The sequence below is a fragment of the Atractosteus spatula genome, chromosome 4 (genome assembly GCF_055471065.1).
Source record: "Atractosteus spatula isolate fAtrSpa1 chromosome 4, fAtrSpa1.hap1, whole genome shotgun sequence".
Taxonomy (NCBI): Eukaryota; Metazoa; Chordata; class Actinopteri; order Semionotiformes; family Lepisosteidae; genus Atractosteus; species Atractosteus spatula.
Genome location: NC_142709.1, coordinates 6,330,230 through 6,345,322, shown reverse-complemented (window position 1 = coordinate 6,345,322; position 15,093 = coordinate 6,330,230). Strand labels below are relative to the sequence as shown.

At 46.9% G+C, this 15,093-nt stretch overlaps 1 protein-coding gene across 1 annotated transcript; it reads left to right on the top strand.

Annotated features, from left to right (window-relative positions):
- Window positions 1-402: 402 nt before the first annotated feature.
- LOC148835727 (coiled-coil domain-containing protein 81-like) lies at window positions 403-14,745 on the top strand. The gene is made up of 16 exons (XM_088914325.1): window positions 403-481; window positions 896-957; window positions 3,028-3,181; window positions 3,727-3,983; window positions 4,124-4,209; window positions 4,952-5,064; window positions 5,623-5,740; window positions 7,877-8,057; window positions 8,409-8,555; window positions 8,899-9,006; window positions 9,609-9,778; window positions 10,140-10,218; window positions 10,653-10,808; window positions 11,844-12,073; window positions 13,136-13,261; window positions 14,432-14,745. Exons 1-16 carry the CDS (start codon window positions 403-405, stop codon window positions 14,568-14,570), a joined length of 2,205 nt encoding a protein of 734 aa, XP_088770451.1. The 3' UTR covers window positions 14,571-14,745.
- The last annotated feature ends 348 nt before the right edge of the window (window positions 14,746-15,093 follow it).

The following is a 15,093-nucleotide window of genomic DNA, read 5'->3' as shown; positions in this document are numbered from 1 at the left end:
TTTCAAACACTAACTGATGTCCCGATTTTAAACAAGGGATATAATTATGTAAGAAGAGCTACTGTACCATCCTGGGCCGGTCCTCGAACCCATCAGTTTCTGCGCAGTTAATTCTGTCAAACACTACAGGACACGCAGGCCGGGTCTCGGTTGCCGAGGGGCGTGTGTTTATTGTGACGTCGCTCATGGCAACAATTGTTACATTACATGCCTGCAAAGTGTCAGGGTCATTTGTCCTGTCTGTGATTTGGAGAGCTGGAGAGCAGAGCAAGGCAAGGCAATTAATACACTATGGAAGGATACCGCTGAGACAAGTGAAGCAACGCTTCGACTGCATTGAAGCCCCGGGTGGCTTTCTGAGCTAAAGATTTTTTTTTTAAATAAAAATTCTGGCATTTCGTCATGACCGACATCCTTCTGTCGGTGGTCTCGGATGGAGAGAAGAGTTTGTTCCCGACACTCTCGAAACTTTCAGAGAATGGTAAGTGGGGAAAAGCCAGTCCACACTGGACATAAATGATGATTGTCGGCGTAAAGCATGTCTTGTTTTCAGAGTGATTCTTTAAATAAAAAACCTCTAGAAACTAAATGCCTTTTCTGAAGTATCGAAAAATTGACTTGGAACATTTTTACGGTATTTTCGTCGATAGGCTGTTGGGATTAATAAGAGAGATCGGGTACAAACTATTTTCAAACATTGAATGTAAGTGCAGAGGTACAAGAGAGGTTGCACAGTCCATTTCAAACAGGTCTTAACGATTTTTAAAACCCTGAAATAGGGATGAAGCAACATTTGCATAACTTGCATTACAGGATGTAGAGGTACCGCCAACCATTTTTTTTTTAAAATCCATTCACGTATATTTTGGTTTCCCATTTGCACTTTGATTTTCAGACGTCGAAGGCGTTTGGACAAATGTTTCTGCGTTTGTTGAGCGGCAGATGTCTCTCCAAAAGGTAAAAAAAATCTCTTTACTGTGAGGGACAGCACACCGAGGTGACCCACCTATCCCCAGCGATAATGCGCTTCACCCAATGGACAGACAGCCCGAAGCACCGAGCACACTTTAAAACTAACCTTCAGCTGAAAGTGACACTAATTATAGGGTGTCGTTGTATTTAAAGAAGAAAACCGTTTCATTTTTATTTCAAGTTCGACTTATTAACACTGGCATAAACTGTTTTACCACATGCTCAAATTGAATTTTGAACATGACCCGAACGCGACCCTTCACAACGTGTGTTTACAGATTATTCCAGGTTTAACGACTTTACAATATCGTTTTCAGGTCTTTACCCGCTGAAATAGTTTCGCACTGAGGAACCGGGCAGCGTTGACGAATTCCCAGTTGAAAACTAGCCTTCAGTCACTTCTCTAGGCTTCTCCCGATCTGTAATATTTAGGGGGAATATTGCAGCTATATATTTTGTAGAGGCAACAGGTATTTTAGCAGAACATGAGTTTCGTGTCTGTCCGACATTTCATTTGTTTCGGTGCCAGTGACAATACAAATACATTTAATGCCAATGACAATTGTAGTTCAGGTGGGTAGCTACGTCAGCATGCTTGGGAACAAGTGATAGGTTTATTCCATGCTGAAAAGAGAAGAAAGAAAACACAACGTTTCGGCTGTGGAGCCTTCATCGGGTGTAAGACTCCTCTTGCACTCGAAGAAGGCTCCACAGCCGAAACGTTATGTTTTCTTTCTTCTCTTTTTAGCGTGGAATGAACCTGTTGTTTCAATTGGCAATTTTAATTTGTGATGTAATTTTGCATGCAATTGATAATCCATCGCACTAGTCTGATCGATGTGTTTGATTTGCGATTATTATTTTAGGATGAGTAGTAGGTTTGTGTATATATACAGTGTCCGCTAATGCTAATGCTTAAGGCAGATAAAAAAAAAGATAGTACTGTACTGGGACTGGAGACCTTTAAGAAGAAACGAGTTGCGGCTGTATATGGTAGTGCACCAGTAGGTGGCGCCCTTACCTTCCAAATGCGCTGCACATGTATTGTGATGGGGAAAACTGCTGTTTGGGATGCTAACCTGTAATTTAACTGAGGTCCTGACTGCTCAGTGATATATATATAGTATAATAGAATTATATATTATATAAGTACTATAATAATTCGTATTTAGTAATTATATATAATACTATATAGTAATTTAGATATTATATACTGTAGCAGCTTGCGCATTATTTTCAAAAGCTTCAGTTTTGTTGGTATTTTTTTATCTGTAGCATTTCTAACCCTTGATCTTTGAAAAGTGCTCTTCAAGTGACACTCGCCATGCTCTGCATTCTGCAATTAACAGCTTCAGCTTCAAATCTCCATATACAGTATAGCGTTCATCCGATTGTCTTCTTCACAGATGTCCTGTATGAATTCCATCAATATAGGACGCAAATAGTAAAGCACCAGCTGCACTGTTGCATATTACAATAATTTAGTTTCCTTTCAAAGGAGCAAGAGGGACATTTCCCTATTTCCCCTGGCATGATAAAAATGATCTAAACCCAGATGTTGCTAATAGCCACCGCTGAGCTCATCCGCATTTGAACAGAAGCTTACTGCTCCACTGTACAGATCAGCTGCTTCATGAGCACCCTGTATATGCATTTATAGACAAACCCAGAACACAGACCTCGTGAATGTCAGCTCCATGTTCAGTAGAAAGACTGTCGTCTTCTTATTTTAAAAATAAAAATCTCTCTGTGAATGTGTTCCGTGGCTGTTTCGTTTCGGCATGAACACATCCAACAATCAGTTACTGTATGTCGCGTGTGTTAGTCTTCTCGCACAAGGAATCTCGTGTGTGAAAACAGATTGCTGTATTGTCTTGCATTGTTCTTGTAAATGTGGAGAAAAAAGAGGGAAAATATAAAAGGCTATATAATGGCAACTAGAGACTTTTAAAATTAAGTGCAGCGATAAAAGATAGGTTGTTCAGATTTTCTCACGAGCACGGTTCCTGATTCTGTTTAACAGGGTGTCTTTTTTCTGTCCTTTTTGCTTTGTAGGGGGTTCATATCCCTGGGCTAGGAACCTTCACATTTTCCCAGCAGAGACACGACGTGGGGAATAAGGTCCTTTTAAACCAACGGCCCGTGTTTCTGCTGTCTGAAAAACTGTCCCAGACCCATGGGCTGAAGCACACCAAGCCTCTCGCGGCAGGTGGGAGTCGCGAGTGACCCGGTTTTGCCCTCTGACAGGGGGGCAGAGCTGGGGGTGATGCTGGTTTTCTGGGGGCGAAAGCCTGGGACGTGTCTTTGTCCTTAGGTGATTGATGGTCAGCGCCAGTGCCAGGGCCTACGAAGGAGGGAAACACTAGGGACTCACGCAAAACGAGCTGAAACAACGTGCTTGCGATCGACTCTAGGCGCTCCAGATCAATAATCAGACGCCCTCTAGCGGCTGTACTAGAAACTACAGGTATCGAAGTGATGGTCTCCATCAATCACGTGTATTGTGTATGCAGGAGTAGTTTAAAGCGCCTCATGTCGATCGGCGTCATTCAGCTGGCGTTTACCCCTCTTTTTGCACATCTCGGCGTGAAAGGGCCTAGTGACACCAAAATCCGACCCGGGTCAGCACACTAAACCTGCGCGCAATTAAAGCAAGCTGCGGGAAGACGTCTTCCTCGCCGCGGTCTGTCCTTTGACACGTAGGACACCTCTGTGGTGCGGGGAGCTCCCTGACCTCCTCCCTCCCGCCTCTAGGCGACGTGCCGGTGGTCCCTCTCAACTTCACGGCGCTGTCCCTGGAGAGCCCGTTTGACCGGGACACGGTGGAGGGCTGCGTGCGGGAGACCCTGCTGGTGCTGTCCCGGGCCCTGGCCTGCCGGCGCCGGGTCGTCTTCACTTTCCGCGGCGTCGGGGCGCTGTCCATCCGCGAGGGCCGGGCCAAGATGAGGTTCTACCGGGACTTCCTGGACGCGCTGGACCCCAGCGGCGGCCTCGTCGGGGCGCTCTCGAACGTGAGGGGTTCCCTCTCTCTCTCTCTCTCTGTCGCGAACGCCGTCCCTGTAAAGACACTCAGTCCGGGGGGCTGTGGGGATCTGTTCGGGAGTACTGTACCGAGGAGCGCTAAGAAGGTGAAGAACTGTGTCTGTTTCAGAGACCCGGGACCTGCGATTCGCTCTTATCAGGCAGGACGGTGCCACAGCAGAGACCAGGAACCAGCAGCACTATACTGCTTCCCAGGTAGCTGCCCTGCCCTGTACTGTACCACCACAAATGTGTATAATAATAACAATTACAATAACACACCAATAATTACTAATTATAACCAATAATTAACCAAATAATCATTCAAATTAATAATACAATATTATAATAATAGTAATAATTATTAATATTATTACAATGTCTAGTAATGACAATAATTACATTTGTAAGCACTCATTTTAGTTATGAGCGCTTTTCAAGAGACTTGCATCACTATTAAAGAAAGTCATTTTTACCTCTACTATACTGCATGTATAGCATATGCACTATTTGGTGGGACGCAGCAATTGAAATGTAGTCAATGGAAAAAGCAAATAGAGCAACAATGTGCTGGCGTCACACGGTATCGTCTGCTTTAATCTGTCAGCTGGCCGTCATCTAAGCAGCTGATGTTTCACTGCTACTCTCCTCAGCTACTGAAGAAACGTGCGGTTTTAGAACTAAACAGCTCCTATTCCTTGGAACTGTAGTTGCCTTCCAGTATTTAATGTTTTTTTGGCATGGAGGCTTGCTTTATTAATCCCAGGATTTTATCCTTATGTATTAATGGAAATGAGTATGCAGTCCAGTTCTGAAGGACAAGGACGTTTCTGTTTCTTGGGCTCTGTCCAGTGCCCGACATCAAGGGGGTGTTGTTGTCCACTGGCGGCCCCGATGGCCGTCCACAGCAGCCTTTGCTCTGGACGGTGGCTTTCAGGGTTTGTTTCTGCTCTGCCAGGACGCAGCTGCGGGAGTGTCCGGGGAACCGGGCAGTGGAGCGGATCGCGGAGGAGGACCGGACAGGCGAGGAGGAGGAAGCCCGAGAACCAGCCGGGGAGACGGGCCAGGGAGGTGAGCATCCCCACACATCTGCTGAACCACGTCTAGTAATCACAAAAGTGAAAGGGCTTAAGAGGTCCTTTGCTTTGCACCTTACTGAAGTGCATAGTAGTCTCAAAACCATCACTTTGATAGGCCGACATATTTATTTCCCTTAGCAAGGTCTGAATTTCCGTTCCACTTTGTGCTAAATGCGCTATTTATGTGTGTAAAAATGCACTATTGAAGCATTTGCCCTCTACTTCTGTTCGTGGTTTCCTTCATGAGATTACAGGCAGAGTAAGAACTGAATGGACTAATTGAATTTGAATCTGCTCTTGCATGGTGAAGGGGCCGAATTCAGCAAGATCTCATATTGGCAGTGATTGTAAAGACTGGCTGTTGAGAAGCCCCGGTTTGTTTTTGTTTTGTTTGCTGAAGAAGCGTATTTTATTGTGTGTGCAGACGTATTACGCTTTATTCTTTTGCTTAACGCCTAGCAGCCCTGCTAGGAGATATGGGGTTTTCAGTAGGGCCTGGAGAGGCGGTGTGCAGGCGGTGACAGCTGGGAGACCTTTCTGCGTGCTTCAGACCCGCAGGTGGCGAGACAGCCCATCGCGAGACCGACGCTCACGCCGGCAAGAGTGAATGGAGTCAGCATCCCGGAGGAGCTGGAGAGGAGCCTGAGACCTGGCGCGCCGCTCGAAAGGCAAGGACATACAAACCCGGCCCCAGCCCTGGCTAGCAGGGAGGCAAGACTCCCTGAGGATGCACTCTCCTTTTCTTTCGCCTCCTTCTGAAAGTAGCGTTATTTAGCTGGAGAAGAAACCGAGCTGGCTTGTCAATGAGCCAGCAGCATGAGCATGGTCCCAGGACACCCCTTTTATGAGCAGTGTCTGTCTGGGCCTCTGGTAGATAAATCCTCTGGAAGCTAGGAAGGCACCCGTACTGTATATGCTTTGGAAAGTGCATGAATGAGTAAAACTTTCATTTGGAAGCGTATGTGGTCTTTCCGTGGTCAACAATGTCAGCTGTGTTTAAGACGGATCACACATTGATTGGAATGTCTTCCTGTTCTACATTACCTTTCATGGATGCAAACATTTAGGTCTATTTTAAAACGTTACGAATGGGTGGAGGCATTTTGTTCAACCTAGCCCATTTCGAATTTAATGGTTAATTAATCTCATTCGGCTGTTTCCTGAAATAAACCAGGGTATCATCTTCACCAATACACCCACACTCCCACCACCATTGGTGTACAGAAGTGCCCCCTGTTCTCACTTTTAAATGCACTTACACGTAGTTTCCACTTGTGCCCTCTGGTTCATGTTTGACTGTTCCTGTTGGAGAAGTCCACTGGGTTGATTCTTTCACTGCCTTTGGGGATTTTGAATACTGACGTATCAGCTCCCCTTGTAATGCTCGCTGTGCAGAGCTAAAAAAGTTCAGTTCCTGTAGCCTGTCAGAGCAGGGCGTTCCATTAAGATCCAGAATGCATCTGGTTCCTCTTGTCTGGACTGCTTGCAGAGTGACAATATCTTTTCTGGTGGTGGTTGTGAACAAAACTGTCCGTTCTATTCTAAATGAGGCCTTACTAGTGCGATGCTCAGTTCTTACTATAATATCTATCCATCCATTTTCCATCTGAATTTTTTCTAAATTGATTTATCCAATTTACGGCCTCTGGGGAGCCAGAGCAAAGCAGGATACACCCCGAGCGGGACGCCTGCCTACCACAAAGCACACGCTGACACAGACCCAAACACGCCTGCACTCGCACCAGAGCCAGCTTTCCCACAGGACAATTGACCTCCCAGCATGTCTACGGACTGCGGGAGGAAACTGGAGGAACTGGAGGAATTCCACACGGACACGGGTGGAGATGCCAACTCCACACGGACAGAACAAATTCGCCTTGAATTTGTGACAAAAACACAAAAATCACAAATGCAACATTCTCTCAGTGGCGAGTTCAACAAAGGGGCCGCCTTTAGTTTGGTCCTTTTGGGTGACATCCCATACATCATTTCATCCTGTCGGTTTCCACAGCCGAGCCTGGGTGGCTCCGCCTGACTGTGTTTCTTATCCTGGAGACTGCGTGGGGCCTGAAATGGAAATCATACACACAGGAGACAGCCGGGCAGGGAGATCTCCTGTGCAGGGCACACATGGCAAGCTGGGAGACAAAGTGGTCTTGCGAGCACTAACCAGGGCTCCGATTACGAGCCCCAGATCAATGTTTAATGGAGTGGGAGCAGCAGCTCTCTGTGCTTCCAAAGTGCCTGTCTGAGCTTTATTCAACACTCCCTCCTGTTCCACAGGGAGTGAAGGACACCAAGCCACGGTGGCCATATTAAACATGCAGGAGCTACCTCTGTGAGAGAGTGGCTGCCGTGACTAAGGGAAATTTAAGATTAATAAGTCCTCTTGTTCCTTTTGTCCTCCTGAAATTGATGACCTTTTAGTCATCTTGAAACCAGAGTCCGAGCGCAGTATGTATGTTGGTGGAATGAAAAGTGTTCAAGTTACTTTGTCATGTAAGTGTAGTGTGTAATTCCAGTTAGAATCTATGAGCGTTTAAGAATGGAAACACGGAACTACTTTGCATTTAAAAAAAAATTGTTCCCTCTTTGCTATGGAGCAGTTCTAAAACATAAAAAGAAACGCTTGTTGCCGTTTTAAAATGCCGCAGAAGGCGAACACTGGTCCTGCTGTTAATTTCTCACAAAGAATACCACTCACCGCATTAATGAGTGATAACATCCATCACTTTTTCCCGAGATTCCGGCATCAAAACCTTTGTTGAAGTTGTGCTTTGCTCTGCGTGTCTCCCTGTCCCTAGTGTGGTCTCTCCCAGAAGCAGCAGAAGGACAGTATCGCCACGGCCTCTCTCCGGGCCAGGGCCCGCCTCTCCCGAGCCCAGGCCGAGCTCCGCCGGGGCTGAGGAGCAGAGGGAGGGTCTGACGGCCGCGCCTCCGGCTGTCCCAGCTCCCTCCTGCGCAGACCACGGCCGCGCCGGGCAGGTGGGCTCAGAGCTCGGCGTGGTGGCGCCAGTGGGAACGTCGTTTGATGACAAGACGCGCTCTTTGAAGTCGCATACTTGAGTATAGTATATAAACGACTAGCTGATGACAACGCTTGTGAAGAGGCACAGTAGGTGCTGCCCGAAGGCTTTCGAAGTGGGCGAAAAAAACTGAGCTGCTGTGGAGCAGTGTGCTTTGATCAAAAACATTGTGACGTGCTTTGAGCTGGACTCCATTCCCAGATCCCAGTAGAAGGGTCGGGCACTGGGCAGACTGACGGGGAGTGAGCCTGGGCGTGTGAGGGGAAGGTGGGCAGAGCGCGGTTTGCTGACAGGCTGTCATATCGCACAGGAGCTGTGTTACCTGTGCATGCAGAGGGCCCAGCGCAACGTGCCAGTCAACCTGACGGAGGAGAGGAGGAGGCAGGAGCAGGAAGAGGAGAGACTGCTCCTGCTCTACCAGCAGCAGACACAGCAGCAGGAGCTGAAGAAGCAGCAGGCAGGCCTCCAAAAAGCAAACAAAAATGTTTTGCGTTTCATAAAGAACCGCTGCAGTTAAAAAACCCTCCTGGTTGGTGTTCTCAAACTGATGTCATAAAACAAATAACGCAAGAAAGCCTACAGACGAGAGGGGGCTGTCCGGTAGATCTCCTCTGGCCATTTCTTGAAAGAAACCAGGGTGTTGGCCAGGTAGCTTGTTCCAGACTCCCACAACCCTTTACCGTTTGGAATATTCCCCGGGATGAGTTTCGAAATGTCAGGCGTCCTGAGGGTTACCTGTTTATTTTTTTGTTTTATACAACATCAGGGGGGTCGCCAATCCAGTTTCTCTGTATCGACAGGCTCAGCTGCAGGCCACCCGAGAACATAACCAGAAGCTCGCCGCCTTCAACCGTGGAGTCTCTGAGGCCGTTAAAGAAAGGAAGACTGCAAGGCCTACAGCGTTTCACGTAGGGAAATTGATAAAACCTGGAAGGTGAAACCTTGTTAGCACTGCTGCCTCACAGCACTGGGGCCCTGGGTTCTATTCCTGGGGTGCTGTCTGCGTGGAGTTTGTATGTTCTCCCGGTGTTCACATGGGTTTCCTCCGGGTGCTTCCTCCCATGTTCCCACATAAGACATGTTGGTTCATTAATTGGCTTCTGAGAAAATTGGTCCCGGTGTGAGTGTGTGTGCATGTTTGTGTCTTGTGTGTGCCCTGCAATGGACTGGCGTCCCATCCAGGGTACACCCTGCCTTGTATCCATGCACACACTCACACTAAAGCCAGTTTTCCCAGAAGCCAAACCAGTAACCTAACCATACTCTACCAGTATGTCTTTGGACTGTGGGAGGGAACCGAACCACCCAGAGGAAACCCACATGAACATGGAGAGACCATGCAAACTCCACGCAGACGGCACCGGACGTCCAGAATTAAACCCAGAGCCCCAGTGCTGCGAGGCAGCAATGTCAACCACTGCTCCACTGTGCTGCCCTCCTTCTGCTCCGTGCCTTATACTCGCAAAGGGATGTGCTCTTAGATCCGTGTCCTCTCCTGTCCTCCCTTCAGACCTCCTACATCTTCCAGAGCAGGCCCCTGACGCCCCCCCGCTGGCCCAAGCAGCAGCTCTACCTGCAGGAGCTGTGTGCACAGGCCAGCCAGAAGAGGGACCGGGAGGCCCAGAGCAGGCTGGACCAGGACTTCATGGACCGCCTCCAGCAGCTGCAGCTGGCCGAGGAGTGAGGGACCGCAGCTCTCCTCGCACGCTTGTGTTCCCCTCGCCAGTGCCCTGACACGCACTGGAATGCACAAAGCCACACGACAGCACCTGTAAACTCAGTGTACATGTATTCACATCAACCGTTAAAAAAAACTTCTGGGATGTTATTTAAGTATATGTGCTCATGGCTTTTATCCAGTTAGCTTTCATGAGTCTGATAAAGCCCACTCATTGTGGAGGGGTCCATGAGAAGCAGGAAGTGATTGTTCAGCTCTTTTCCATTCAGGACGCAGGCTATAATGTGTGTCCATGTGTAACGTGGGTACATGATAGTTTTTTGGTGTGTTTATTCAACATGCTTTGTGCGGGTTTTGTTTCAGCCTTGCAATCCAGAAAGAGGAGCTTCTAAAGAAGAAAGCTGAACAAACCCAGAACTATCAGAAGGCATTGGATGTCCAGGTAAAGACTAACAAGACAGCTCTAGATGCTTCCAAGGGCACACATGCCACTGCTACAGAATCTGTTGAAGCATTCTTTCTCATTAAAGGGTTCAACAGTCTATGTCAGTAACAGGGTATTCTCGTAGAAAAATGTGCTACAAATGACCTCCTCCTAGTTTTAATCTCTTTAAGGCTCTTATATGTACTAATATTGCTGTGATTTGTAGCGGGGAGCTCTGCACAATGTGCACATAGTTCTTTTCCATGTACATCTTGTGTAGGCTCATCAAAAGGGATTGAAGGTACAGTTTGGATAATGGGCCCTTAAGCCTGTGTAGAGCAGAGCTTCTGACAGTGGCTTTCAGAGTGGATTGATCTTTTAAGCGAGCCCCAGTTTTATTTTACCCCAGCTCGGTAGGGGCTTGTTGAAATGTTCCACTTTATTTTGGGCAGGTTGATCTGGAGAGGCAGAGAACACAGGGTTTGGGCAGGAACAGCAGTAGCAGGAGTCAGTTTCCTCCCATTACGTGTCCCAGTCCACAAGCAGAGACAGTAGAGCAGCCAGGAATCATGGTGCCCAGCTTGCCAGGGATACAAGATGAACCACTGGTGGGCTTTACGTAAAACAAGACACCACAAAATGTTGTACAGTATCCCCTTCATATCATCCCTTCTGCAGAGAACACTGCAGCAGGGCATTTCTCTACAGCATTTCTCAAGTGTTTGGTACATTTTATTCCAGATTTTCCAACAGTGAAGCAAAGTCAGCTACAATCTGCACTACTAATCTTACAAATTCATTACCAAATGACATGGCTGTGTCAGTCTGACAGTGAGTTGTTTTGTACACTGACATAGAAATGACTTGCTTAGAGAGCATGAATAGTATTACTCCTGGTGCAGCAGTGCTTGTCTTCAGTCATAAAACTATTAAGTATGCCATAAGTGTGAAACATACATTTGCTTGTGCATATTTATATATTCCATTTTATAATAATATACTTATTTACAACTAATTCTCTATCTTCTTTGTTATTCGTGTTATGTAAGGAAATTCTAGACTGTGAAGCACTTTATTGGCAGAGACAGGTCGTTCAATTAGAAGGCTAAAACATACTGAATAGTTTTTACAACTTTAGAAATGCTTGTTTTGGTCTGGATCTGCTACAGACAGCCCACACCGCAGATCCAGACAGGTAGTCCGTTGCTGTATGTTTCATCTAAATCGTTACTGGGACTGTAGTTTTTCGATGGCCACGCCCTCATCATATAAGGTCGGGCGACACCGGGGTGAAATCTGCACATGAGGATAGCAGCTTAGAGGCTGTTTTTTTTTCCAAAAGGACATGTATGAGGACTTAAAACAGCTGGAGTCAGAAATAATTGTGTTTTTACAACCGCTTTCCGCCGCTGGCCTTGACCGTGGCGTTGCCCCCCCGTGTAAGTGGGGTGTCCTCTCTGGTCCCCGCTCGCCCACCGAGCGAACCGAACGTGCCTTCACCCGGTCACACACAGGCCCAGTCGGGCAGGAGGGGTAGAGAATGTGAAGGACGGTAAGTCCCCCAACGCTGGGGGGCTGGGGGGCTGGGGGGCTCTGCTCTGTGCTCAGTTCCTCGCCCTTGTCCTCTGGCGCTGCCCCTGGAGGTGAGGGAGGGAGCCCCGCGCCTGCCGGCCCACGAGCCCGACTCCGAGGGGCCGCTCTTCGGGCTCTGCGACTCCGCCAGCGAGCAGCTGCAGCGGCGGCGGCGGCAGCGGGCTCACGAGCTGTACCAGGAGCAGCGGGACACCGCAGCCCGGCAGAAGAGGGAGGCCCACCTCGCCCGCCTGCTGGAGCAGAAGCAGGGGCGGGACATGCTGGAGCGGACCCGGAAGGAGTGAGTGAGGCTGGGGCGAGGAGGGGGCCGGGATGGGTCAGGCATCAGCTGCAGCACAAACAGGAGCCGCGTCGCTCCAGAGCAGGGGTTCCCAACCTTTTATTGTCAGCTGAACCCCTTCAGCCTCATTTACTTGCCTCGAGGACCCCCCTTGAGATTTTAACTAAATCAAACTTTTCAATAAATGTAGATAAGTGCTACAGCAACCCTCTTAACATGCTTCTTTTCGCTTTGTAAAATATCAATATCACTACTGTTGTTTTTCTTATTCTTATTATTACGTTGTTATTTATTGATAGGACTATTTAATTTGACATTGACGTTTCCATCACAAACTCACGAACCCCCTATAGTACCATCACAAACTCCTAGGGGTTCGTGAACCCCTGGTTGGGAACCCCTGCTCTAGAGGGTTCTGCTTTCCTTGACATAACTTGACTTGAATAATAATAATAATAATCCCTTACACTTCTATAGTGCTTTTCTGGACACTCCACTCAAAGCTCTTTACAGGTAATGGGGATCCCCTCCACCACCACCAGTGTGCAGCCCCACCTGGATGATGTGACGGCAAACATAGTGTGCCAGTACTCTCCCCACACACCAGCGCTCAGTGGGGAGAACAGAGTGATGAAACCTGTTCAGAGATGGGGATTATTAGGAGGCCATGATTGGTAAAGTCCATGGGGAAATTTGGCCAGGTTGCCAGGGTAACACCCCTTCCCTTTTCGAGACCACAGAGAATCAGGACCTTGGTTTTAATGTCTCATCCGAAGGACAGCACCTTTTTACAGAATAGTGTCTTCATCACTATACTGGGGCATTAGGACCCACACAGACCACAGGGTGAGTGCCCCCTACTGGCCCCAATTACACCTCTATCAGCAGAAACCTTAGTTTTTCCCAGGAGGTCTCCCATCCAGGTACTGACCAGGCTCACACCTGCTGAGCTTCAGTGGGCTGCCGGTTGTGAGTCGCAGGGTGATAAGAGTACTGTGTTCAGGGTTTTTGTGAATGCACTGAAGGCAGCGGTTTTGTTTTCTGTGGTGCTCTTCCTGGCAGGCTGATAAAGGACAAGATTGCACACTACGAAAAGCTTAACAGGATGCGGGCGTCACTGGAGGATACCTGGGCTCTCAGCGCAGAGGCCAAGCACCAGAGAGACCTGGAGGAGCGCAGCTTCATCAAGTCAGAGTCATGGGCTTCTCGTGATCTTTCTGTTCCATCAGTCATTCTGTTGTATTGTTACACCATTGTCCAACACTCTTAGGACAGGCTTCACAGATTCCAACATGCACTTCTATTCTGGACTTGCTTTCCTAAATTTACATTAATTGTTCAAGCAAAGGTATTTGGTCACATGCCCCTTGCAGTCATTGCATATAATAGCAGATAGCCAAATACTACATATACACTACTTTTAGTTAATTTGCCATGGTAGCTATGCTCACCTGAAATAATGGGATTGAACACAACAAATCCCACTATTCTAACATGGTTAAACATGTATGCAAAATAACACCCAGAAACAAAAGTTGAACAGCTCTACTTGTGCCTCATATTAAAGGCGAACTGCTGTCTCAATTTCTCAGACCAGTTATTAAATCTCAGTACTAAAATAAATTTGTTGATGTTCTAGGAAAAAAAAAATCAAATTAAGTACAAAATTGTGAACTTTATGAATGTACTGTAAGTTGCTGCCCTGGTGTCACAAACTCACATTCGAGTTCCCATGAATTGTGAAGTGAAGCAGCCCTTCCTGCTCACTAGTTTCCGTAATAACTAATATAATGTGATGTACGAGCGAATAAGTACAGGTTGTACAGCAGACATTTCGCTGCAAAAATGTTCTGCAGAAATGTTCCAACATGATCTGCATTCAAAGTTTACAAGTAGTATTTGTCAGGAAAACCGTCTTGAAATTGAAAGCAATATTTCTGTTGGATTAAAAGAGATATATTCACAACCCTGTTTATCTACAATATAATAAGGCCACTTCACAGCACTGGAAGTTTTGTTGCCTTGTTTTGAATCATAGAGTATGGCGCTGTGCATACCTGGAAGTTTTGTCTATTTTTTTACGTAAATTGTAGGTTTTACACGTTACTGTGTACATTTTACTTTTATTATGGTTTGAAATGCACACATCATTGCTGATTCTTTCCAACCCCAAAATATGAAATAGCGTTGCAGTTCCCCTTTAATCTTTTGATCTGAAATACAAATGTCAATAGTACAAAGCAAAAATGACTAATTTTACTTCGCTGTCCCAATACTTATGCTTTTCACTGTGTGTGTACAGCACCATTTTAAAGCTTCTTCCTGTTGAGACCTGGATGCTGTTCCTTACCGTTCTAGGTCTGGCAGCCAGCTCTTGATGGATCAGTGTGAGAAATACCGTCGTTGTTTCCAGTGCAAGAGACGTACCACCAACTGTGGGGAATCGAATATTTGGAAGGACACCCGCTACATCCCTGGATCGCGCTTGATGGTTTGACTGCTGCAGACATATCCAGTTCCTAGTCCTGTTTTTAAAATTTCCTGCAGACTGTTTCCATTCACATCATGCTCCAGCATTCCACCTTTCAATGACTGTGCCCAGTTTTCAGTGAGTGGTAGTGCTCTGTTCTTTCATGGGTGCTTCAACTAATAAATCTGATATTCATCTGAAACCCCTGTACTTTTTAACATCACCTGCTAAGCAACTGGACATAGCCTATCATATGCTACACACACTGCGCCTGGTGATAAAGAATCGGGATGATACACAAAACACTCCAACTGTTCTGGAGTGCCAGATTTGTACATTATGAAACAAATCCCAAATGTTGAGATAAATGTGGGAATCTTTGAGAAGAGGGTAAAATGGCAGATGTGGTAAATGAAGATTCCCTCAGGTGTTTACCAAGGAAGAAACCAGCAACAGGCCTGAGGCAGAGGAAAGAGTTCTGTAGTGGATATTAGTATAATAGGGGCAGACATGGTACAGGAACTAGAAGCACTTAACCAAATTCCCAAGG